Below are 26,846 nucleotides of genomic sequence, written 5' to 3'. Positions count from 1 at the left end.
ACCGGACATTTTAGGCAGCAATCTACAAAGTCAAAATAACCATGCAAGTCTTCAATATCCGTAACGGATAGACACTATAAGAAGAAGTAGAAATGCATGACTGTTTGATAACAGAATAAAGTACCTGAGAAGAAGAAATTGCCAATTCTAGTTGTATTTTTTTATCTGTATGTTGATCTAATGACTATTTTTGTTGAGCTTGATTGTTTTTAGTTTTGTATTTACACAGTTCCCTATGATATTTTGTGACACAGATTTCATTCCTCTTTCGTCAGATTAGCTTCGGAAACAACTGTAATCACTCAATTAACGTTCTGCATTGTTAGTTATCTTTGTAAACCTTACTGGCGTTTGCTGTTAACCATCTTAAAAATGGCGTTTGTTGTTAACCATCCGCCTAAATATTATCATCATGTGCGCTAAAAACATTTTTTTGTGGCCATGGAGGCATCTTTATAGATTTACACAATCTAGAGTACATATCAACACAAATCTGTATAATTAAAGTTGGAACAAGCTCCATCAAGCAATAAGACATAAACGTCAAGGGGAGCTCTCACATGATGGTGTTCTTCTGCACGACAAAGCTCGATTTCATGTTGCCAAAGTAGTGGCAGAAAATCTATATTAAAATAAATGAAGGATATTAGAGCATCCACCCGATTGTTCTGATTTATGGCCTTGAGATTTTCACATCTCTGGGCTAATGAATGACGCGTTAAAAGGTAATCGTTTTCAGTCGGAGAGAGAAGTATATCATGTAAAATAATTCTTCGAGGAATATCCACAAGAATTCTTTAAAGGTACGTTTATAGAGGAGCGTCTGTTGCGATCATCGCTGACCAATCGTCTCTGACCGATTATGCTTAAGCGATCATCGTAACCGAAGTGTTTTTACTGAAGCGGTTATCTAGTGATGTAACAAAAATACTACTTTGCAGTAGTATTTGTAGAACGAAAATGATAAGATGAAATGAGTGAAGGAAAGTGGAAGGATGTAGAAGTGAAGAGAAGGGGATAACTGTATAGAAGAAGTATGGAGAGACAGAGGCAAACTAAATAGAATTGGCTAGCAATAGATGCAAGAGAACAACTTGACACTCAAGGATGGATACGGCTCGTTTGCATGCCTGTCGAAGAACAGTAGATCAAAGTAGATAGTGATGATAACTAAGAAGGGAAATATTAAGATAAGAATATATGCTCAGAAAATAGATTAAATAAATATAATAATATAATAAAAATAGAAGAATATAGGAGATAAATACAATAGACTGAATTATGGGCGCCAGAAGTTGGGATGGACCTAACTCCCAGGTATCTTACACTGCTGTTAAATATTAAATATATTAAATTATTAAATTCAAAAATGGGAAAAAAATAATTGATGTACAAAAACAAATAAATATTTATTAAATATAACTACTTAAAATGACAATGGGAAATAATTACCTATAGTAATATAAATACAATCACTTATCAAATTAGTATTGGAGTAGCTCTCATATGAAGCATACTCCCAACTTACATCTAGGTTAAATGACAACCCTTCACCAAATAATAGTACGATTAAAATACGTACAGCAACGCTAAATACTACAAACGAATGAACAAGAATATACTTAAGGGAGGATTATTCACAATGAATAATCTCCGTGACTCTTAAAGAGTTAAATAGGCACCAGCCTCATTAAGGTGAACCTACGGTCTACTTGATATATAAAAATCAGTTGCTTCGACACGTAGTCCCTAAAAAATATAACAAGTAAAATGGATAGCTATTCAAAGGGAATGGCGTCCAGAGATATAATTAAAAATTGATTAAATGAATTTAAGTAAAGTTAAGCAAATAAGTTAAATTAATTATAATGATTGACTAAAGTACGTTAAAAGTTATATGAATAAGTTAATAAATTAGCAAATAATGAGCAAAAATATATAAATTTAAATTGATAAGTGGGGACTAGCAAGGTTAGTAATAAAAAATATAAAGTTAATTAAGTAAATCAATGGTACAAGTAAATTTATGATAATATATAAAGGTAAAGAGAATCTCATATGGGGGAAAAGATGATCTGAGCTCAAACCTCTTTGACCAGAGAGTTTACCGGTTTGGGGAACACTATCAACTATTATAGACATATAAAAAAAATATGCAATTTAAATATTGAAACAAAATATGTGCGATTAACTATAAAACTTAATGATCAAAATAAATGTCCTGACTATTATAAAAAATTAACGTGGTGTAATAGTAGAAGTAACAATCACTAGCAAATACCAAGTGTCCCAAAACAAACCCTATGTGGTCCCCGAGAGTGTCCTTGCTACGGATTCCAAAATCCCTGGTAGACGAATTAGCACAGGGATGGTGCTAGCTTGTACCAATTAATATACAGATGCCCTTCTGAGGGACAAAGTGCAGAATACAAAGTATGTATGTGGGAGGTTCTCCAGATGACCTGGCTTGGCTTGGAACGGTTGCTCCCAGTTGTGAGGGGAGCTGTTGGACTCGTTAGTTTAGAATTACTCCCAAGTGGCTAAAAACAAACAGTTCCCGTTTTACTTTCAATGTCAGAATTTAAGCAAAGGTCAAAGAGCCAAAGGAAAAAGAAATGAGATATCTTTTCTCAGAATGAACAACAAAAAGAAGATCATTAGCAAAAACAATGATGATTTAACCTTGATTCATATTACAGACACATTAATTTGGGATTTCACTTTAAATTCAATATTTAATACAGAATATGATTTTTATCTGAAAAAATATGTCTATAAAGGGTATTTTTTACTATTAAAAATGGTAGGTATGGGATAATGTAATGTTTTGTAAAATTTCAGAAAAATACTGGCTTTTGGAACGAAATTTAAAGTGGCTAGAATGCACACAATCTAATAGAATAGAGAATAATGAATGTAATCTGTAAAATTTGAATTCAATAATACTTACGAGGTTGACATAACCCCACAAATTAAATGATATAATTTACAGGATATGTAACAAGATAATTTTCATCTGAGTGTAGTTTTTCGAGCCATGGATAAAATTAAAAGATACTAAATTCAAAGAACAACTTCGATTCATAAATTTACAGAAATAAATTCAATAGGAAATATGACATGATGGCGGCCATATTCGTTCTTTTTGCTCAAACTTTTTAAAAGTAAAAAAAAATTTACCCGATGACATGACTTCCTCCGGGATCTCCCAAAACTTCGTCTCCTAGCTCTTCAAAAAAAAAATACCACTAATAATTTGCCACAATATTACAGATATGAGCTTGAAACTACTAGTCCTGTCGCCTGGGGGGGTGCAACGGCCTCCTTAATTCAGATGGACTTACCCAAGTTTTTTTTATGTATTTTGACCCGTAGAACACGAATTTTTTGGGTAACAGTTGATCCGGATGTCGATAAGTTTGTTATAAACAAAGAACTTGAGGAATTACATAACAGCGAATTTTCGCAAAACAAAATATTTTTTTGTATTTTTTGGGTGATTCTCAGCAAAAAATGATCTTACAAGTTTTTTCGTAGGATGCATAGTTTTAGAGATAAACGCGGTTGAACTTTCAAAAAATCGAAAAAGTGCAATTTTTGAACCCGAATAACTTTTGATTAAAAAATAAAATAGCAATTCTGCTTACTGCATTTGAAAGTTCAAGTCAAATTTTATCGGTTTTGATTCTTTGCATTGATAAAAATTAAGTTTTTATTTGTTAAACAAAGCCATAAACACATAGTGTTTCCCGTGCCCAATGCATGCGTTTTAATGTACGTAATATACGTAGAAATTGTGAGTATGCGCGCCTACTCGTTCGATTTCAAATGGGAAATGCATTGAAAACATTATTCAATCACTGTGTGTTTATAGCTTTATTTAACAACAAAAAAATTTATTTTTAGCAATGAAAGTAATCAAAACCTTGAAACTTGAACTTTCAAATGCGGTAAGCAGAATTGCTATTTTATTTTTCAATCAAAAGTTATTCGGGTTCAAAAATTGCAATTTTTCGATTTTTTGAAAGTTCAACCGCGTTGATGTCGAAAACTATGCATCCTACGAAAAAACTTGTAAAAACATTTTTTGCTTAGAATGACCCAAAAAATACAAAACGATGTTTTGTTTTGCGAAAAATCGCTGGTATGTAATTCCTCAAGTTCTTTGTTTATAACAATCTTATCGACATCCGGATCGACTGTTACCCAAAAAATTCGTGTTCTACGGGTCAAAATATATAAAAAAACTTGGGTAAGTCCATCTAAATTAAGGAGGCCGTTGTACCCCCACTGGCGACAGGACTATAGAATAGAAATAGAATAGAAATATGCTTTATTGTCACTGAAAATACAAATTTTATGGACAAAGCTTAATTAAAGTCAGAAAAAATAAATAAATAATATCTAACAATAACAATAACAAATACAATTTTCTGAAATTTGATACATCGTCAATATAAAAAAAATATACATAAATACAAAATATAAGTTAATAAAGTAAAGAAAAAAAAACAAAATCGATATATTGCAACAATTTATAGAAATTGCAAAGTGAATATACAACAAAGTAAACTATTTATAGACATAGGAACTAATAAGTTTAAGCTGCTGTGACACCCAAATATAGATAAGTTTGGTTACTTGTACATTACTGTAATTTCTTAGTTAGTCATTAAGAAACTCTTCTACTGAATAATATGGTCTTTTAGATAGATGAGCTTTTGTCATTTTACGGAACTTGGCGAAAGATGTTGCAGATTTGAGTTGTAAAGGAAGATGGTTGTGTAGTTCTTTTGCGGAATATAATATAGATTTCTTTACTAACTCAGAGGACGGGATCGGTAAATAGACATCAAAATTTGAATTTCTGGTGGAGTAGTCATGACGAGGCCTTGCTGGAAAGACATGCATGTGTTTACGAATTAAGCAAACAGTTTCTAAAATGTATAAAGATGTAAGGGTTAAAATGCCGTGATCTTTGAAGTAACTTCTGCAATGTGTTGTTCTTCTGAGGCCAAACAGATACCTTATTGCTCTTTTTTGTAATTTAAAAATAACATCTAATTGGGCAGCTGTACTAGAACCCCAAAAAGGAAGACCATATCGAAGATGAGACTCGAACAAAGAAAAATATGTTAGTTTAGAAGATGCTAAATTGAGTTCTTTCGAAACAGATCTTATAGCATAGCAGGCTGAGGCGAGTTTCTTACTTAACACATCGATATGAAGGGACCATTTGAGGTTGCTGTCTAAAAAAATACCAAGAAATTTTACAGAATCAACGGTAGAGATCTGGCTGTTATTAACAAGCAGGGGTTGAAGAGCACTTTTATAGGATAATGCTACTGTCTTATCCACGTTAAAAGAGAGTAAATTAGAGTCAGACCAGGTTTTTATCGTAAGGAAATCAGAAGCTATAGTTGCATGAAGAGATGCAATAGTTGAGTTGCTCCAAGTGATACTGGTATCATCAGCAAAAAGAAAAATTTTTCCATCGATTTTTAAGTTACACATTCAAAGTACCAATTCAAAGAAATACCTCGAATCCCATAGAAATTTAGTTTTTTAATCAAAATGTCGTGATTTACACAATCAAAAGCTTTGGCATAGTCACAGAAAACAGTGGCAGTATAAAGATTATTGTTTAGTGCTTGGTAAACCTCATGAAACACAGAAAACAAGGCATCAGTGGTACATTTATTAGTTAAAAAGCCGAACTGATTTTGGGATAAGATGTTGTTATCAATGAGAAAGGACATAAGACGGGTTTTTATGAGTCTCTCAATAATTTTTGAAAGTACCGGTAGTAAGGCAATAGGTCTATAGTTGCAAGCATTAGATTTTTCACCACCCTTATGAAGGGGAATAATAATGGCTATCTTTAGGCACTCTTGGAATTTGCCTCTTTCAAAGGAATCATTAATTAGTGAGACGAGGTTTTCCAACACATTTTCTGTGAGATTTGAGAAGATTTTTATGGATAGTCTATCAGTACTACAGAATGATTTGCTTTTGATACTATTGATAGTTTGGATCAGTTCAGATATATCGATTGGTCTTAAAAAGAATGAATTCGAGAACACTCCTGAATTGGGGAGATAGGAAATGGGATCTTTTTGTGGCAAAATAGTAGAAGTTATATTTTTACTCATCCGTTCGTTATTATCTTTCCGTTCGCTATTACCGTTTTTACTTATACCGTTCGTTATTTTCGCTCTGCCATCCGCCACTTGTTTCCCGTTCCAGCTTACCAAGCGAAGTGTCAAATATTTCCCGTCGTTCAACGTTCACAGAACGAGACTTACATGACAGCGAATGGTGTCTACTACCAACTGAAGAACTTGTGCCAACTAATAGTTAAGTATGACGTCATTCAAAGATTTATTTTAATTAGATCTTATTATTTTTAAGTATAACTTAATGACAAACCGTTATTAAAATTTAAATAAAATAACTATAAATATGATTAGAAGTTAACGGAATGTTACAGTGAGTTGTCCGTTGTCTAGTGAACCAGGGGTTTTGTTGCAGCGATGAGCGTATTATTGTTAAAATATCTGCTAGCAGAAGAAATAGAGAACGAAGAAATGTTAGAAATCTTAAGTGCTCCAAGATTAGAAAAACATGCAACATTGAAAAGAAGACAAGAAGAAGGATACTTTAAAATTTTAATAAACAACAATTTATTAGGAGATGATGCTAACTGTTTACACAGTTCTTCCGATTTAGGGAACTTCAGTTTGATTTTGTGTTAAGTTTAGTAAAACAGGATACACACGCCACCATAGTCGCTCAGCGTCTGCGACTGTGTCTGCTCTCGGACCAGTCGCCAACAATCGATGCTAGCATATCCAGCTACAAACGCTTCAGTCAAAAAGGCTCCTTAACAATCCACACAAGCAGTACATCGCGATTATCGCTTAGCGACGATCGCTCAATGATGATCGCAGCAGACGCTCCAGTAAAAACGTACCTTAAGGTGATACAGTAGCGATCAACAGGTAGCCAAAACGCGTTCCAAGATTGCGGCTATAATTTTGAATATTTTTTCGAGATATTTGGCAGACGTATTCGTAATATAATAAAGAATGGCGGTACAGAGCCCAATTTGAAAAATATATTAATATGTGGAAATTACTCTGTAATTAAATACAATATTAAAAAAAAACGAGCCTGTACCGCCATTAAGAAGAACAAAAAAATACACTTTCTTCAAATAAACTTTTTTATCCGATGCCTAGATTTTGTGTCATTTTGGAACTAGTAATGAAATAAAAAAATTTAGTAATTCCAAAATGACACAAAATCTAGGCATCGGATAAAAAAGTTTATTTGAAGAAAGTGTATTTTTTTGTTCTTATTAATGGCGGTACAGGCTCGTTTTTTTAATATTGTATTTAATTACAGAGTAATTTCCACATATTAATATATTTTTCAAATTGGGCTCTGTACCGCCATTCTGTATTATATTACGAATAAGTGTGCCAAATATCTCGAAAAAATATTCAAAATTACAGCCGCAATCTTGGAACGCGTTTTCGCTACCTGTTGATCGCTACTGTTTCCTCTTAAGCAGAGTGTTATACATTGGTTGGTGAAACGACAATAATATATTTTCTAATAATGTTTATTTTTTCTTTACCGAAGATGGGTTTTAATTGAACAAGCCTCGTATTTCAAAAATGTTTAATCGTACGTATAATAATAATAGTACACAAGAGAGTTTATTTAATAACAAATTTGGTAAATATACATAAAAATACGAATAAAAACATTTTTCATAAAGATTGTTTGTTATTCAAATCCTACGTTTATTCAGCAAATCACAGGCCATCCTTTAAATCCTCCGGGACATCGTACATGCCGCAAACTTTGTTAGCCGGCACGGCTTTATCTGAAACAAAACAAACTAGAAAATTAATCTGTTATTTATAAGTACTTTGGGGAGTATAAATTGACGAAGGTAATTTTGAACTCTATTTACAGCGCAAAAGTTGTGGACAAAAAAGTTTCGGATCCGGTCTATTGGGGAAAACTAGTGGCCATTTCGGAAAAGTCTTAAAAGTGGTTAAAGAAATAATACGTTACGGATGTAGTCGGATGGTTTGTTACAACTACTCTAGTTTCAACTTAACTGATAAATAAAACAAGTCGAGTAAAGGAAATCAAAATGTCACGATAGTTTTCTTTTTGCTCACAGGCTTGTTGTTAATACTTGAAACGTAAGCCAGACTTTGTTATTATCTATAATATCCCGATATGTGACAAAATATTGACACAACGTAAAAGCAAGTGTTCTTTGTTTTGTTGGGGGTTGTTTTTCAGATCTCGCTCAGAAACGGTTACATCAAAGGATTTCGACGCGTTTTGAAACTTAGTGTCTTTAGTGGTGTAAGCATGTTAATCTTAATATGTAATGATTTGATATATTTTGTGACGAATTTGAGTCATTTATAAATCTCTGGTTAAGATTTATTGGCGCCCATTTATTTTGCAGTTTCGTAGGATTTAATGTTTATTGGTTTTTTGGTCAAACTGTTATCTTTTATCTATTTGTTGTTCATATTCATACCCACACCACATGACACTCCCAATAATGAGCAACGATGCCTTCTTGATGTCCTTGTGTTACAACAGGCTTATTACCACCTAACGTCACTCTTTGTTCACGCTGAGCTATTTATCGTTATACCCGCAATTCACTCTCGCCGAAGTCGATCGAGGTTCAACAAGTACGAGAGTGTAGACGGCCACCTTGTGTAACTTTGCCGCACTTCGTTCTACTTCCATTCTCTGTCGGTCTGGCGCGTCCGAGTCAAAGGGATCTTTGTCGGTATCGCACCGCTCTTTGTCGGTATCGCACTTCCTCGCGAAGTAGAACGAGTGTGTAGAGAGGGTACTTCGGACTTCGGTCAACTTTAGCGAAGTAACTTCGCCGAGAGTCTGGAGCCCGCTTTTTTACACAACACGGCTCCCACAGTTATGTTGTGTTTATTATTGTCGCCATACTAGTCTGAATACGAATTTTGTACAAAATTAAATTTTGTTTTGGTTCGGAGAATTTCTCCACATCACTCACATGTTTTAGTGAAACTTAGATCATGTGTAAAGAGCTCCAAAATCAGTTGACTACTGAAAAAATGTGTACCTTAATGTGCCTTCCACGAATATAGAAATTCGTGGTATCCAAAGGATGACCACACAGAACTGGGATTAAAAAAATGGATTCCTACAAAGAAATTGTCTAATTGTTTGACACCAATTGGATATAATAGTCTAGTTCGTCAGAGATTTATTTTCTAAAAATCACACGAACAAGTTGATAGGTCTCATAGGAGGGGAGTTATGAATTTTTTATAAAAAAATATTCGAGTGCCCGTAACTACCTCTGTAATAGAAACTAAAATTTGAAATTTGGCAGACATATATAGTACTTTGTTATCTATTAGCACAATAAATTTTACCCACAATATGGCTTCCGGTTTAACGGGAAATGAAAAAAAAATCTTAATTTTTTACATACGCCCTGTATATTTTTACATATTTTGAAATAATGTAAAATTATTTTTCCAATGACATAAAACTCGTTGCTATAACTCAAAAACTCGAAAAGTTACAGAAAATTGAAATTTTGCTAGAATCTTGTGTGTGTCCCCTCTCACGCGATCATAGCAGAGCATTATTATAGGGCAGTCAATGAGGGTATTTGGCTCCGAATTCCATCCTACTACATCGATGTACTTGCTATTTTCACAGTAAGTAGGGAATAGCTCAAGAAACAAAATCTACCCTATATACTATGGCGCTTTTATCTTGGGGCAATTCCCATCCCTTCAAAGGGGTGGAAAATTTATTGGTCAAAATAAGCATGGAAGTGGCTAGAGAACCTATTTTTAAGCAAAAACTGATCTATACTTTTTTTTGAGAACTCAATACTTTTTGAGTTATGCGTAGTTGAAAATTGGCCATTTTCATTTAAAAATGACACGTTTTCGGACGGTTTTTTGTGAATACCTTAAAAACTATGCATCAAACTAAAAACACTATATAAAAATTTTTTTTAATTATAAATAACAAAGAGATTCGTTCCTTCGTAAATTTTCTATTTATAATACAAAAAGAGATATGGTAGGTAAAAAGGGTTTGTTTTTTGGTGCATGCTCAAAGTGCTCATGCTTTTGTAGTGTTTGAAAAGGCCTTTAAAACGAGCACCGTTAAATGTCGGTTACATTTAAACTAAGCGAGATATGGTGCAAAAAATATATGACTAATGTACTTTAAGGAAAAATGAGAAGTACATACATTTAACCCCTCATTCCCCAGAATTTAAATGCATTGTTTTTCTTTTGCAATACCTCTTAATATAGTGTTATTTCTACTTTCAAAAAGTTGGACGGGTGAAAAAAATAAGATCAAATTATAGAGCGCATTTTTAAATTTTCTTAAAATTCTTCCTTTTGCTCCATGCAATTCGAAAATAAAAATGTTCTATCCCCGAGAAGTGGTGAGAACCGCCTAAATGATAAAAGCGCCATAGTATATAGGATAGACTTTGAATTAGGAGATTGGGCTTTGGGCTACTCCCAAAATTTCATTACAATCCATGCAGTAAAATGCAAATATTGTAAACTATTAATTTCTCAGAAAAATGGACTAATTTGAAATGAAAGTATGACTAATATTCTATTGATTTATGCAATAATCTATAGTGTGTCCCCGAACATTTTCTCAAATGCGGGAATTAATGATGCGTAGAACCATAAAATATTTTCAAGTATACAAGGTGTTTCTAAAATATCAAAATAACGAGTAACTTTGTTATTTTTATAGAATGCCAGTATCTAGTACGATAACCATAATAGATCGGTACGATAAAGTTCTCGGGCGGCCCTTCCGTCCAGCGTTTTTGCATGAGAGTTTAATAAAAGGGTAACAAATCTGGAAAGTTCTGTCCGACAAAATACATGCGAAGTTTTCGCAGTCTGACTTTCGAAACCTGTAACCTGTTCCACAATTAAAACTTCTCCTGTTTCAGTTTTCCCGTACATCAAAGTTTGTCCGGCTAGACACCGTTAAGCTATTAACAATTTTTTAGCTTGCTATTAATAAACTTTTTTTTGGTACGCGGGATCCAGGCTTACCATACAATCTTCACTACTATGACAAAAAATGGACGGCAAGAACGAAGGGAAATGCGAAAACGTTTTTAAATAAGAAGTATATAGTCTTCTTCTTCTTCTTGTATAGACATGAATCTATTTTTTCAATGTGCCGCCAATAAGTTGTCGTTAAACCGTTGTCCTGGTCGTCCCACTGATCGTCTTCCTATTGGGGAACCATCTCTTACCGTCCTTACTACTTTATTTGTTGTTATTCGGCTTATGTGGTCATCCCATTCTACTCTTCTGTTTCTTATCCAGTTAATAATGTTCCCCACCTTGCATATCCGTCATATATCTGTACTTTTAGCTCTGTCCCATAAATCTTACCATCGATTTTTCGAATGGTTTCCATCTCTGCTGTTTCTAGCAATTTTTTGTCCTCTCTGTGCCAGGTCGCGTTTCTATTGCGTATGTCATTATTGGTCTGATGACTGTTCCATATTAGACGAAGCAACGAAGCATTAAACCTAGGAATTTTGTGCAGTAAGATGAATCATCATGCAACTTTTTGCATTCGATTAGAGAGAGTGTCAGGCAACTTTGTGAACTAAATTCATCTAGGGCAAAAATTTTTGTGCATAAGAAAATGTATTTTAAAAGTGCATCCCGAAGAGGTGAAAATGAAAAATTTAGAACTCGGGAAATATTGATGGAAATGAGTTGAATTTTTATAATCTGGGGTTTTGGGGATCGCTGAGCACGAATTTCATATAGGCGATGGTCTCCAAGGTACCTGCTGCCCACGGTGGAAATCTTCGCCTAGAGTTTTATGTTATAATCATTAAAAATCAGTCAATATCCATTACTCGGGGGGTTTTTGGAGTCGCCGGCCCCGAATTTAATGTTGGCGATGGTCTCCAAGATACCTGGTGCCCAGGGTGGAACTCGTCGCCTGGAGTTTTATGTTATAATCATTCAAAATCAGTCAATAACCATTACTCTGAGGATTTTGGGGTCGCTGAACAAGAATTTCATGTGTTCAATGGTCTCCAAGGTACCTGTTGCCCAGGCTGGAACTTGCCGTCTGGAGTTTTATGTTATAATTGTTACAAATCATTTAAACCATTACTCGGGGAGTTTTGGGAGTCACTGAGAATGAATTTCATGACGGTGATGGTCTCCAAGATACCTGGTGCCCAGGGTGGAACTCGTCGCCTGGAGTTTTACGATATAATCATACAAACTCAGTCAATAACCATTACTATGAAGGGTTTAGGGGTCGCTGAGCACCAATTTCATATTGGCGATGGTCTTCAAGGTACCTGGAGCCCAGGGTGGATCTCGTCGTCTGGAGTTTTATGTTATAATTGTTACAAATAATTTAAAACCATTACTCGGGGAGTTTTGGGGGTCGCTGAGCACCAATTTCATATTGGCGATGGTCTTCAAGGTACCTGGAGCCCAGGGTGGAACTTGTCGTCTTGAGTTTTATGTTATAATCATTCAAAATCTGTCAATAACTATTACTTAGAAGGTTTTAGGGGTCGCTGAGCACGAATTTCATGTCGGCGATGGTCCTCAAAGTACATGGTGCCCAGGATGGAACTCGTCTGGAGTTTTATGTTATAATCATTCAAAATCAGTTAATATTTATTACTCGGGCGGTTTTGGGGGTTGCTATACACGAATTTCATGACGGCGATGGTCTCCGAGGAACATGGTGCCCTGGAGACCATCGCCGTCATGAAATTCGTGCTCAGCGAACCCCAAAACCCCCCTAGTAATGGTTTTAAATGTTGTAATAATTACAACATAAAACTCCAGACGACGAGTTCCACCCTGGGCACCAGGTACCTTGGAGACCATTGACCACATGAAATTCTTGTTCAGCGACCCCAAAATCCTCAGAGTAATGGTTATTGACTGATTTTGAATGATTATAACATAAAACTCCAGGCACCGAGTTCCACTCTGGGCACCAGGTAAACAAGAGACCATCGCCGTCATGAAATTCGTGCTCAGCGACCCCAAAACCCCCCGCGTAGTGGTTTTAAATGATTTGGAATAATTATAACATAATATCCAGACGACGAGCTCCACCCTGGGCACCAGGTACCTTGGAGACCATCGACCACATGAAATTCTTGTTCAGCGACCCCCAAAACTCTCAGAGTAATGGTTATTGACTGATTTTGAATGATTATAACATAAAACTCCAGGCGACGAGTTCCATCCTGTGCACCAGGTATCTTGGAGACCATCGCCAACATTAAATTCGTGGCCGGCGACCCCAAAAACCCCCCGAGTAATGGAGATTGTCTGATTTTTAATGATTATAACATAAAACTCTAGGCGACGAGTTCCACCGTGGGCACCAGGTACCTTGGAGATCATCGTCGATATGAAATTCGTGCTCAGCGATCCCCAAAACCCCCGAGCATAAAAATTCAACTCATTTCCACCAATATTTCCCGAGTTCTAAATTTTTCATTTTCACCTCTTCGGGATGCACTTTTAAAATGCATTTTCTTATGCACAAAAATTTTTGCCCTAGATGAATTTAGTTCACAAAGTTGCCTGACATTCTCTCTAATCGAATGCAAAAAGTTGCATGACGATTCATCTTACTGCACAAAATTCCTAGGTTTTGGGCTTTTTAGTGCTTCGTTGCTTCGTCTATATTGTTTCATTCCGGCAACATGCGGCTCTGTTTGTTCTATTCACTTGATTTTTTACTTATGTTTCTAGCTTTCCGTATCTAGATAGTGCGATGCTTAGGTGTTTACACTCAATCACTTGAGTGTATTATCTGCCCCTTCAGTTCTAATTTACATCTTATTGAATTATAGTATTATGGGTATAGAGTCATATTTGTATCTATGTATACAGGGTGTAACAAAAATACAGGTCATAAATTAAATCACACATTCTGGGACCAAAAATAGTTCGAATGAACCTAACTTACCTTAGTACAAATATGCACATAAAAAAAGTTATAGCCCTTTGAAGTTACAAAATGAAAATCGATTTTTTCGAATATATCGAAAAGTAATACAGATTTTTTATTGAAAATGGATATGTGGCATTCCTATGGCAGAAGCATCTTAGAGAAAAATTATAGTGAAATTTGTGCTCCCCATAAAAATTTTATGGGGGTTTAGTTCCTTTAAACCCCCCCCCAAACTTTTGTGTACGTTCCAATTAAATTATTATTGTAGTACCATTACTTAAACACAATATTTTTAAAACTGTTTTGGCTCTTAGTACTTTTTCGAAAAGTCAGTTTTTATCGAGATATTATGGATATTTGTCAAATCCACCACATATTTGTATATGGTTAAGTACGATTATCGAGACTTGGTACCAATATGAAAATTTATGTATGATTTACATTTTTAGGTATATTTTGAACCGTATTAAAAAAGAAGCCATATCTCGATAAAAGTTGCCTTCTCGAAAAATACAGAGGTAAAAAAGTTTTAAAATAATTTGGTTTAACTAATGGTATCGCAGTAATAGTTTAATTGGAGCGTACACAAACATTTGGGTGGTTTAAAGGAACAAAACCCCTATAAAATTTTTACGTAAACATATTAAAAAAGAAGCCGCAACTCGATAAAAACTGCCTTATCGAAAAAATACTAAGAGCCAAAAAAGTTTTAAAAATATTGAATTTAACTAATGGTACCACAATAATAATTTAATTGGAACGTACAGAAAAGTTTGGGGGGTTTAAAGGAACTAAACCCCCATAAAATTTTAATAGGGTGTCCAAATTTCACTATAATTTTTTCTTAAGATGTTACTGTCATAAGAATGCCATATGTCCATTTTCAATAAAAAATCTTTAATAGTTTTCGATATATTGGAAAAAATCGATTTTCATTTTGTAACTTCAAAGGGTTGTAACTTTTTTTATATGCACATTTGTACTAAGGTAAGTTAGGTTCAATCAAAATATTTTTGGTCCCAAAATATGTGATTAAATTTATGACCTGTATTTTCGTTACACCCTGTATATGTATGTTTTAAGTTTTGGAGAAAATGTTTTATTTATTTCTACAAATATGACATGACAGCCGTATTTCATTCAATTCAGTTTAATTTACCGGTTTAGGTAATTTATTATTTTTCATATTAAATTCTTCGCTTCGGACAAATTTTACCAACATGAATTCAAATTTAAGAATTATTTTGTAACCGGTATGCTATTAAAGGGAAAAGGTATTTTGTTTATTTATAGACCTTCATATTCTCCGGATTCTAAATTATCATTTGAAATCATAACTCCATTGCGCTTTACATAACGTTTTACATAATTATATCCTTGAAACACATTTGCATTTAGCTGAATAATTATCTTCCCAGTCACCTCCAGATAACGGTTATCTACATCTTTGAGATTTCGAATTAGATGGTCAGGAGTGCCAGGATGTGTATAGTTAGATTTCAAAGTTGGTTCTTATTACTGTGATCATCATAGATTCTGTTATTATTATTGACATTAGCCCATAAAAAATGGGAATTTACAGGTCATGACAACGACTCTAAAAGTTGATTAAAGCTGAATTTACAGTTTTTAAGCTCAGAAAATTCGATTTTTGTTTTGTAGAGTTAACAGAAATTTTTTGCCGCACTTTTTAGAAAAATTGCGGCAATACACAGCGGTCCAAAAATCCGAAAAGATGGCCAAGATATGAAAGCATTTTTTGATTTGCATGAAATTAGGCATCCAGGGGTTTTTGAGGTCGCTAATTACGAATCCGAAGTCTAAATTGCAAAAAACAGAATAGCGGATGTAATATGGCGGGTTTATATACAGTGCTAGTCAAAAGTCCGTACCCCCCCTCGTATCTTTTGAACGGTTGTACCTATAATAGTGAAATTTGGAGGGAGGAAATAAACGGACGTAAGCTTCTTAACTAGTCATGACAGGTGACGCAATAGTGACAGATGACGTTACAGAGCCACTGTGACCGATAATTTTAAATGGGACCTTATGGAAAGTGATACCTCGTTTGAAAGGTATTGAAAATACTTATTCAGTCATACTAATTTTTTTTGAGTTTAAGCTAATTTTAATGAATAAATGAAATAAATGTAAAATTGTAGTTTCGCATTTAATTAATAAAAATTCAAAATTCCGCCTATTGGTTGACGGGTTGACGTTGACGTAAAAACTACTAGAGAATTCAAAAACGTCAACTTTTTTGACAAAAAATCCATAGGCGTACATTTGATTTTTTATTAATTAAATTCAAAACTACAATATTATATTTATTTAATTTATTCACCAAAATCAAAATTAACTTAAACCCAAAAAAATTAGTGTGACTGAATAGGTATTTTAAATACCTTTCAAACGAGGTATCACTTGCCATAAGGTCCCATTTAAAATTATCGGTCACAGTGGCTCTGTAACGTCATATGTCACTATTACGTCACCTGTCATGACTAGTTAAGAAGCTTACGTCCGTTTATTTCCTCCCTCCAAATTTCACTATTATAGGTATAACCGTTCAAAAGATACGAGGGGGAGTACGGACTTTTGACTAGCACTGTATTTTAAATATATGTAGTACCGTCGAAATTTGATATTCGGAGGTTTTTGAGGTTGCTGATACGAATCCGAAATCGAAATTTCAAAAAACAAAATGGCGGATGTAATCCGCCAATTTTTTATTCCAACGTTAAATTCGGTTATTATCCATATGAAAGTCAAGACTAATTTTTACTTTATTTTTCAACAATACTGTACCTGACCCTTTTATCTACCATTTTACACTACGATAGTGAAATAACTAAAGATCTACATTCATAACAGAGAAAAACGACCACATAACATAACTGGTCATAACAACTACATAAATGCTGCGGCATGATCTGTTTATTCTGCGTTGTTAACGATTCATATTGAAATTGATAGAAGAATTGGAATATAGAATGATAGAAGATTGAAAGAAAGTGGGTAGCTCACAAATATCTGAAATGGTGAAGGAATTAAACAGAACAAAGACAGGCGAAATAGTTTATTATAGAACATTCGCCAAAATTTACATCTAATATAGTCCAGGAACCGAAGCTTTTCACCTCGCAATTTTTACAGAATGGACCGATTTGCTTGAAAATTTAAGAATAAGTAGTGGATAGTCCAAGGATCAAAATCTATATGATGCCGAAAGGCGCTTTTACCATGGAGGTGGTTGACACCCTATCTCGGGGGTGGAAATTTTTTATTATATTTTGACCGTAAAAGTTGATAAAAACATTCATTCTAAGCAAAAATGTTCTATACATTTTTTTGATAAAATTAATAGTTTTCGATTTATTCGCTATCGAAAGTGTTAGTTTTATATCGAAAAAATCAATGTATTTCGATATACTCATTAACGATTCACTCAATTTTTGCAATAGAAAAAATTCTTCAAACGAAGTTAAAGTGGGAATTAAATAACCTACAATTTCATATTTAAACATTTTTTCGTATCTTTGATGCTAATCTTTCTATTCTGAAGAAAATGGCATTTTTTATCAAAATACAAAAATTCGATATTCGCTTTTAACTCCAGTTTTTTACAAACTAATTATTCTAAGCCAGTCAAACATCTAGAATCTATTAACAATACATAATAAATATAGTATAAGAGCTGTGAGACATTTTTGAGTAGGTATTTTAGGCAACCTGAAAATTTTTCAGGTGACTTTTCCATAATATCCTCATACAAAAATGCCGGTCTGGCTGGAGGGTAGCGGTTATTTTCCCCAAAAATCCCCCCCAAAGTTAAAAAAAGGGTAAAAATTGTTATTACAAAAAATATCAGTGACGTGACTTTAAACTAAATTTAAATATTCAAATATAAAGAAAATAAACAAGCCAAGCGATTTGAGGGCGATTTTAACTCTGCAAGATACTTGCATGGGCGTCCCAGCATTATTTTCAAGGGATGCATCTGAACTTCAGAAGATTTCATCTGAATCTATACATACTATTAACGAGTATAAAATATACAACTATACATGCATAGCTATGTACATTCCTTCCGGACAGGGAGGTGCAATTGTTATTTTAACAGGGTATTTTTTAATATTAAAAATAAATATTCTTAAAGACAGGTTTTTTTTGGTGAAATTTTCCAACTGCCATGTGATCAAACAAATTACGCGTGCATTATAAATGAAAAGCGCTATAGGTAAGCACCAGTGTGAGAAAGAGCGTATACCGCGTGCATTGTGCAGGCTTCGACTGACGAGTCTGAGGAAGAAGAAGAGAATAAATATTTAAGCTCAGATGAGGAGTTTGAAGAAGAAATACAAGATTCGGACACCGAATTTATTTAGCTTATAGTTTTATACTTTTTTACCTATATATTTATAGAGGAAAGTAACCAAATATGGAATAGTGCCCTAATATGGAATTCCTTGATTTATCTGAAAATATTAGTTGGAAGCGCACTACAAGACCATCCTCTATTTCAGTCGCTCTCTTTATTATCATATTCACACCTCTGTGTCAGATGCGCGAACGATACGTGTCTGACAGGCGCGTTTTGTTTTATCGTCTGGCAGAAAATTTCAAAGGTAAATATATTCAACGAGTATTATTGGTTATTATGCATGAATACAGACTTGTTATGCTATTGCGTATATCAATAGTACCTTTATTTTGATATTTTATGACCTTCTGTAATTAAAACATTACGACTTGAAAAAATGTTGATACTAGTTTGAACTAATGTACAAATCCAAATATGGACAGTCGTTGGTTCCTAATTATGGAATAGTGGATTAAGTGTAAGTGGGCTCATTATGACTGTGCTGGTCTAGAGTTTCATACATGGATCTGTGATGTCTGCAAGTGAATTAAGCTACTTCTTTCATTTTTCACAATTTTCTTATTTAAATTTATTTAATCTCAGATGTTTATGTCTATTTTTGTCATTGATATGTTGGTTTATGCCTATATTCCATATATGGGTACCTATTCCATATTTGGTTACTCATTTGTGATTTTGTTTTTTTGTTCCATTCTTTTTTGTTAATTAAGATATTTAATACAAGGCTTTTAATTACTACATAAAAATGTATGACTGATGTGTCATAACATTAAATTGTTTTCATTTCTATAAAGGTATTATTTTATATCGCCAAAATAAAATGGTATTCCATAATTAGCGACTTTCCTCTAATAATAAATTTGTCTTTTTCTATCATATTTGCAAAATCTATTGTATAGTACGTATTATTTTCTTTTAATTAAGAAAAAGTTACTTAAAAAACTGTAATATATAATAATTACTCTAACGTTTCGAGGCACAACAACATGGGTATCGCCAGGTCACGTGATTTTTCTCGAGCAAACGGACTCGCTCCGCTAGAACAGAGGACGCAAACAGCTATCGGTATACGCCCTTTCTCCCAGTGCTGCTTACCTATAACGCTTTTCATTTATATGCACGCGTAATTTGTTTGATGACATGGCAGTTGGAAAATTTCACCAAAAAAACCTGTCTTTTTAGAATATTTATTTTTAATATTAAAAAATACCCTGTCAAAATAACAATTGCACCTCCCTCTCCGGAAGAAATATACATAGCTATGTATGTATAGTTGTATATTTTATACTCGTTAATAGTATGTACAGATTCAGATGAAATCTTCTGAAGTTCAGATGCATCCCCTGAAAATAATCCTGGGACGCCCATGCAAGTATCTTGCAGAGTTAAAATCGCCCTCAAATCGCTTGGCTTGTTTATTTTCTTTATATTTGAATATTTAAATTTAGTTTAAAGTCACGTCACTGATATTTTTTGTAATAACAATTTTTACCCTTTTTTTAACTTTGGGGGGATTTTTGGGGAAAATAACCGCTACCCTCCAGCCAGACCGGCATTTTGGTATTAGGCTATCATGGAAGAGTCCCCTGAAAAATTTTCAGGTTGCCTAAAATACCTACTCAAAAATGTATCACAGCTCTTGGACCAATAATAAATAAGAATGAATAAGGCTAAAAACACCGCTAACTTACATTATTATGCTTCCAATTGGATTTCTCCTTTTTTTTCAAAAAAATATATTGATTTTTTAAACGAAACTTTTAATTTTTTATCTTAGAAAGTTTGGCAAAAAAGAATTTTGTAGGTCTTTATAAGATCTATAAGTCTATTAACATTAAATCTTTTTAAAATCCTCAGTCGCACAAAGAGGTGACTTTGAAAGGGTTGGAAAAGGTGGTTTTTGCATGTTATTCCAAGTTTTAATTGTCAATAGCTCACTGAATTTTGGCAGAAGAAAAAATTTTTGCAAACCAGGTTCTTGAGAAGTAAATAAGCTACAATTTTATATTTAAACGTTTTTTAGTATCTCTGATGCTAATCTTTCTATTCTCAAGAAAAGGCCATTTTATTCCAAACTACAAAAATTTGTTATTTGCTTTTGACTCCATTTTTTTAAAAACTAATCATTCTAAGCCGGTCAAACTTCTAGAACCTATTAATAATACATAAATAAAGAAAACCAAATAAGGTCAATAACTAATTTTAATTAGCTTGGTGATTAGGGGGTTGCTTCCGATTACTTTTTCGCTGAAAAAAATTGGGACCGACATTCTTTTCATTATAAGTCACTTAATTTTTGAGCTAGAGACTTGTTTTTTATTTCTGGAGATAGATGTTTTTAAATACTTTAAATTAATTTCAACAAGTTATCCACAAAAAATGCATAGTTTTCCCGTCTTTTGACATACAATATTTAGCATTTGACGAAGAAGACCTAACATATAATAAAGTATAGCTCGATTACTATTGGTCTTAAAGTAAATTCAAAAAAAGGGTTTTGTTTATTTTTTCAAAAGGTACATTTTTGTTAAGACAAGTTGTTTTGATAAAACGAAAACTTTTGGACTTATTAGCAGAAAACTTTTTTTCGATATAAAACTAACACTTTCGATAGCGAATAAATCGAAAACTATTAATTTTATCAAAAAAATGTATAGAACGTTTTTTGCTTAGAATGAACGTTTTTACCAACTTTTGCGGTCAAACTATAATAACAAATTTCTACCCCCGAGATGGGGTGGCAACCACCCCCATGGTAAAAGCGCCTTTCGGCATCATATAGATTTTGATCCTTGGACTATTCACTACTTATTCTCAAATTTTCTAGCAAATCGATCCATTCTGTAAAAAATGCGAGGTTTTGTCCTATTTTAAGCTTCATTACTTGGACTAATAAACAAGTCAGGAAACCAGTAGAAGCCATAGTAGATCTGCTAATAGGGCACTGTAAGCTGAATAAGAAGTTGAAGCTGATGATGACCTATGCAGATTCTGTCACTTAGAGGAAGAAGCAGCAGAGCACTTTTTGTGTCAGTGTGACAGCCTGGCAAATTGGCTGTCCTTTGTATTAGGCGAAGAAAAGCCACCCGCAAAGAGCTACATGGAAGGTTTTAGTGTGGAAGATATTAGACCTTTTAAAAAGGGCCAGGCTAGAGAATATAATCTAGTACTATAGGACCACTTCTTTTTCTTCACGTGCCACTCCTAGCGAAGATTGGAAATCATCATGGCCACTGCGACTTTGTTAGCAGCGCGCCTAAAAAGTTCAATCGAACTGCACCCGAACCATTCACGTAGATTGCGAAGCCACGATATTTCTCTTCTTCCGACACTTATTTTGCCCTGCATGATATTTCTTAAAAGGTCGTACTTTTCACCCCTCATAATGTGTCCCAAGTATTCCATCTTTCTAGTTTTTATCCCATTTATAATTTCGCATCTTTTGTCTAAAGTTTGGAGTACTTACGTGTTAGTGACACGGACCATCCATGATATTTTGAGAATGCGCCTATATCACCACATCTCGAATGCTTCGATGTTTTCATGGTCGACTGTTTTAGTGTCCAAGCCTCAACTCCATATTATAACAGGGTAGAAAAGATATAACACCGCAGCATTCGTATTCGTAACTTTCTAAAAAGAGTTTGCGCATTCTATTAAAGACTGATCTAGCAATTTCTATTATGCATTTAATCGCTTTTGTTTGATCAGTATCGTCTGTGATCCAAGCTCTTAGATATTTATAACAGGACACACGCTCAATCGCTGTATTGTCTATTACAAGATTAGCTCTGATGTTCTTTGATTTCGCCATTACCATAAGTTTAGTTTTTTTTCAAATTAATTTTCAAACCGTAACTATTACAGTATATATTGAGACTTTGAACGAGATGTTGTAGTTCTACTAGCGTTCCCGATAAGAGAACCGTATCGTTAGCATACCTTATATTATCTCACAATAAAACACTGAAAAACGTTTGTTTTCTATACTTCCACAAAATTTATTACAACTATGTTATTACTACAGCTGTTTCGGCAAAGTGCCTTTCTCAAGTGATATATTTTACAATGTGTTTGCCTTTTTAAGTCTTTAACTGAAGAGGTTGAGGAGTGGGGAGCTGTTTGTCTCAAGTTGGTCATTCAGAATTATATCTGTATTTTTCAATTTATTAATTTCCATTGATTCTAAAAGTGATAGCTTAAGGCCTTTATTCTGAATATGTAGAATTTGAAACTCTTCATTGAAAGAATGATTATGATCTAGAAGGTGAAGTGCGTATGTAGAAGCTTCTACATACGCACTTCACCTTCTAGATCATAATCATTCTTTCAATGAAGAGTTTCAAATTCTACATATTCAAAATAAAGGCCTTAAGCTATCACTTTTAGAATCAATGGAAATTAATAAATTGAAAAATACAGATATAATTCTGAATGACCAACTTGAGACAAACAGCTCCCCACTCCTCAACCTCTTCAGTTAAAGACTTAAAAAGGCAAACACATTGTAAAATATATCACTTGAGAAAGGCACTTTGCCGAAACAGCTGTAGTAATAACATAGTTGTAATAAATTTTGTGGAAGTATAGAAAACAAACGTTTTTCAGTGTTTTATTGTGAGATAAAATGAACTTCCATCAAGTAACGGTCGAATCCATCAATTATACCTTATATTGTTGATCGTCTCACCATTTATTATCAGACCAACGTCTTCTTCCGCGAGTGCTTGTTGACAGGTGGCTTCACTATACAGATTAAATAAAAGTGGCAATAAGATACATCCCTGTCGGAGTCCTCGACGGATTTGAATTTCTTCTGTTCTGCCTCAACCTTCACATTTGCTGTTTGATTCCAATATAGGTTGCATATAACTCGAATATCTCGGCTGTCTATATTTTTGTTTATTAGAACTTGCCTTAGTGGTTCATGCTGTACGTTATCAAAAACCTTTTCGAAATCAATAAAACAGGTGTAAATTTCTTGGTTCATGTCTAAGCATCTTTGTGAGAGAACGTGCATTGCAAACAGAGCTTACTAGTCCTGTCGCCAGGGGGGGTACAACGGCCTCCTGTATTCAGATGGACTTACCCAAGTTTTTTTATGTATTTTGACCTGTAGAACACGAATTTTTTGGGTAACAGTTGATCAGGATGTCGATAAGATTGTTATAAACCAAGAAGTTGAGGAATCACATAACAGCGATTTCTCGCAAAACAAAACATTTTTTTGTATTTTTTGGTCCATTTTAACCAAAAAATGTTCCTACAAATTTTTTCGTAGGATGCATAGTTTTCGAGATAAACGCGGTTGAACTTTCAAAAAATCGAAAAATTGGAATTTTTGAACCCGAAAAACTTTTGATTAAAAAATAAAATAGCAATTCTGCTTACCGCATTTGAAAGTTCAAGTCAAATTATATCGGTTTTAATTATTTGTATTGCCAAAAATGTATTCTTTTATTGTTAAAACAAAGCTATAAACACCTAGTGCTTGAGTGATGTTTCAATGATTTCTCATTTAAAATCGAACGAGTATGTAGAGGAGGTAAAAGTGCAAGCGGGGCTATTTCTAAGTAGCATGCATTAAAACGCATGTATTAGGCACGGGAAACAGTATGTGTTTATAGCTTTTTTTAACAATCAAAAAATAAATTTTTAGCAATGCAAATATTCAAAACAGATATAATTTGACTTAAACTTTTAAAGGCGGTAAGCAGAATTGCTATTTTATTTTTTATTCAAACGTTATTCGGGTTCAAAAATTGCAATTTTTCCATTTTTTGAAAGTTCAACCGCGTTTATCTCGAAAACTATGCATCCTACGAAAAAACTTGTAGGAACATTTTTTGGTTAGAATGACAAAAAAATACAAAAAAATGTTTTGCTTTGCGAGAAATCGCTGTTATGTAATTCCTCAACTTCTTTGTTTATAACAATCTTATCGACATCCGGATCAACTGTTACCCAAAAAATTCGTGTTCTACGGGTCAAAATACATAAAAAAAACTTGGGTAAGTCCATCTGAATTAAGAAGGCCGTTGTAACCCCCCTGGCGACAGGACTATACCTTGCACCCAGCTCTTTTTTGGATCTCATCTGAGTGTTACTAATGTCTACGTCTAATTTCCTATAGATATTATTGTGGATTACTTTTAAGAATAGTTTTAGAGCCATGACTCATTAAAGCTATCGCACGATATTCGTTGCATTCCATTTGTATTTGCCTTTTTTGGAAGTAGTATAAAGGTCGAACGGAGCCATTCCTTAGGTATTATTCCAGTTCTATATTATATTGTGTTAAATAGATCGAAGAGTATTTTAATACAGTGGAACCTCGATTATCCATCTCTCCATTAACCGTCACCTCTGTTAACCGTCAGGGTACATACAGAAATTGTATTGACTACATAAGCAAAATTTTAATGTAAAAAAAAATTAAAAAAAGTAATTTGATTTGTGATGAGGACACAAACGGCTATCCATTGCAGACAGATAAAGAAATTGTCGAAATGGCAACAAAGGCGGACCAAACAGATTCAGAAGCTGACACAGACTTGGAATTTGACTGTAGCTATGTTGATAAACCTATTGTAACTGACAAAGATTTGCGTAAATAATCTAGAGAAGGTGCATCACATATGCAATAATTCATCGAGTGGTACTCTCAACAGAAGAAGCCAATAAAGTAGATCGTAGATAAAGTAGCCAATAATGATCTTATGCCGATTAAGAAATTCAGCCGTCGCAAAATGTGAAGCAACGGTAAAACAAACAAAGATTTCAGAATATTTTAAATTGATTCAATTGTACGAACACAAATCCCTCTTATATTGTCAAACAAACCATACAAATGAAATTTGAGAGTTGTACTATGAATTTCTATTTTTTTTTAATGTTCTGTTAACCGTCTTTTCGATTATCCGTCATACCCTTGGTCCGGTGCCCTGACGGATAATCGAGGTTCTACTGTAGATTTATCCTCCATAAGATTGAGCAGTTTTATGGGAATTTCATCAGAACCGGGGACCTTACCACTTTTCGCTTGTTTGATTGCATATTTTTTTTCTTCTCCGATTATATCAGGCCCTGTATCATCTGTGTATTCGCTTGAGATTTCTTGTCTATCTTTTTCATCAAACAGCTGTGATATGTATTCTGTCCATCGGTTGATTTTCTGGTAAATCTGTTATGAGTACCACATGTAGAGGACCACAATAGATCTAAATAGGCCAAAAGCCACATTAGAATTTGTCTGTCGGTTGCTTGGACGGGTTACAAATCAGCAGTCAGAGTTAATAAAGTGCTACGTTTACGAAAGTCCATAAGTCGTTGCTGTAACTGATGATCAAGATATCCTCTGCCGAAAGAGTAAGCTACCAGAAGTTATGTTGCATATTAACTGATTTGTGTGAAAATGTGTGCAATACAAATGACCGTGGCTTATTTTACCTTCAAAGATAGGGGATTGTTACTCCTTTCTCGAAGGCTTATGCAGAGAGAAACATACTTACATACTAACTTTTTTTACTTGTGCGTAATATACTAAGTATTTAGAATTCATGGAGCACAGAACGTCCAAACATTTTTTTTGCAAATACATGACAAATGACATACATGACTTGACAGTCCTGTCATCTAAACTTACTATACAAAAAATAACATGTTACCCTGAAATGAAAGATCTGCATTTAAGACCCCATTCTTTCAATATTGTTTAATAGTTAAAATAAAAAAGGGGGAGCAGCAGAGATTAAATAATAATGTGACATCCACATATGTGTCTATGTCTGCCTACGTTCTTACTGTGTTTTGTTTGTATTTATACATATAAAAAATTGGTAACTGGAAGGCAAGGACTTTTAAACAAAAATACATCACCATTAGTTAATATTTACCATCTTCTTTCAACGAAACCATACAAAAACTTGTATTGATATGTAAGTATTTTCTCTTTTACATTCTCTCTCTCTCTCTCTCTCTTTTATACTATTTTCCATTTTTCAATTTTCAATTTGTTCAATATGTATATATTTTTACACAAATAACTCAGACAGTCAACATCAGAGTGGAGCTGGTCAACACTTAAAATTTATGAGTTAACTTTGAAATTTAACCAAGGCTTCTACAATATGCAAGCCAGATGGATGCTGCAGTGAAGACAAAAGGGAAGGAATTCTACAATATACAATTCACAACCCCCGTCTGCAGCTTGGTAAAGTGGTATAAATGGTATACATTTTTATTTGATTATTTTTCAGTTTAGGGGATACTTTTATATATTGAAAAGTAGATGAAAATTTTCGAAAACAATCAATTTCCAATCGCTTTTATGTTTTAAAACAGGTTTTTGTATACAGGAGAGAAACTATATCATCATTAAAGTGTATATTAGATGTATTTAAATTTTGAG

General features: G+C 33.8%; 1 protein-coding gene across 1 annotated transcript in view; it reads right to left on the bottom strand.

The window, feature by feature from the left end:
- Window positions 1–7,672: 7,672 nt before the first annotated feature.
- Window positions 7,673–26,846, bottom strand: part of LOC114329705 (persulfide dioxygenase ETHE1, mitochondrial) — a 146,319-nt gene continuing 127,145 nt past the window's right edge. Inside the window, exon 5 of the mRNA XM_028278888.2 lies at window positions 7,673–7,894. Coding sequence (XP_028134689.1) covers window positions 7,824–7,894 — 71 coding nt within the window. The 3' untranslated portion in view covers window positions 7,673–7,823. The remainder of the gene's footprint in view (window positions 7,895–26,846) is intronic.

Source organism: Diabrotica virgifera, chromosome 5 (assembly GCF_917563875.1).
Source record: "Diabrotica virgifera virgifera chromosome 5, PGI_DIABVI_V3a".
Lineage (NCBI taxonomy): Eukaryota > Metazoa > Arthropoda > Insecta > Coleoptera > Chrysomelidae > Diabrotica > Diabrotica virgifera.
Note: the sequence above shows the minus strand (reverse complement) of the source record. Positions and strands in the feature narration are given on the sequence as shown.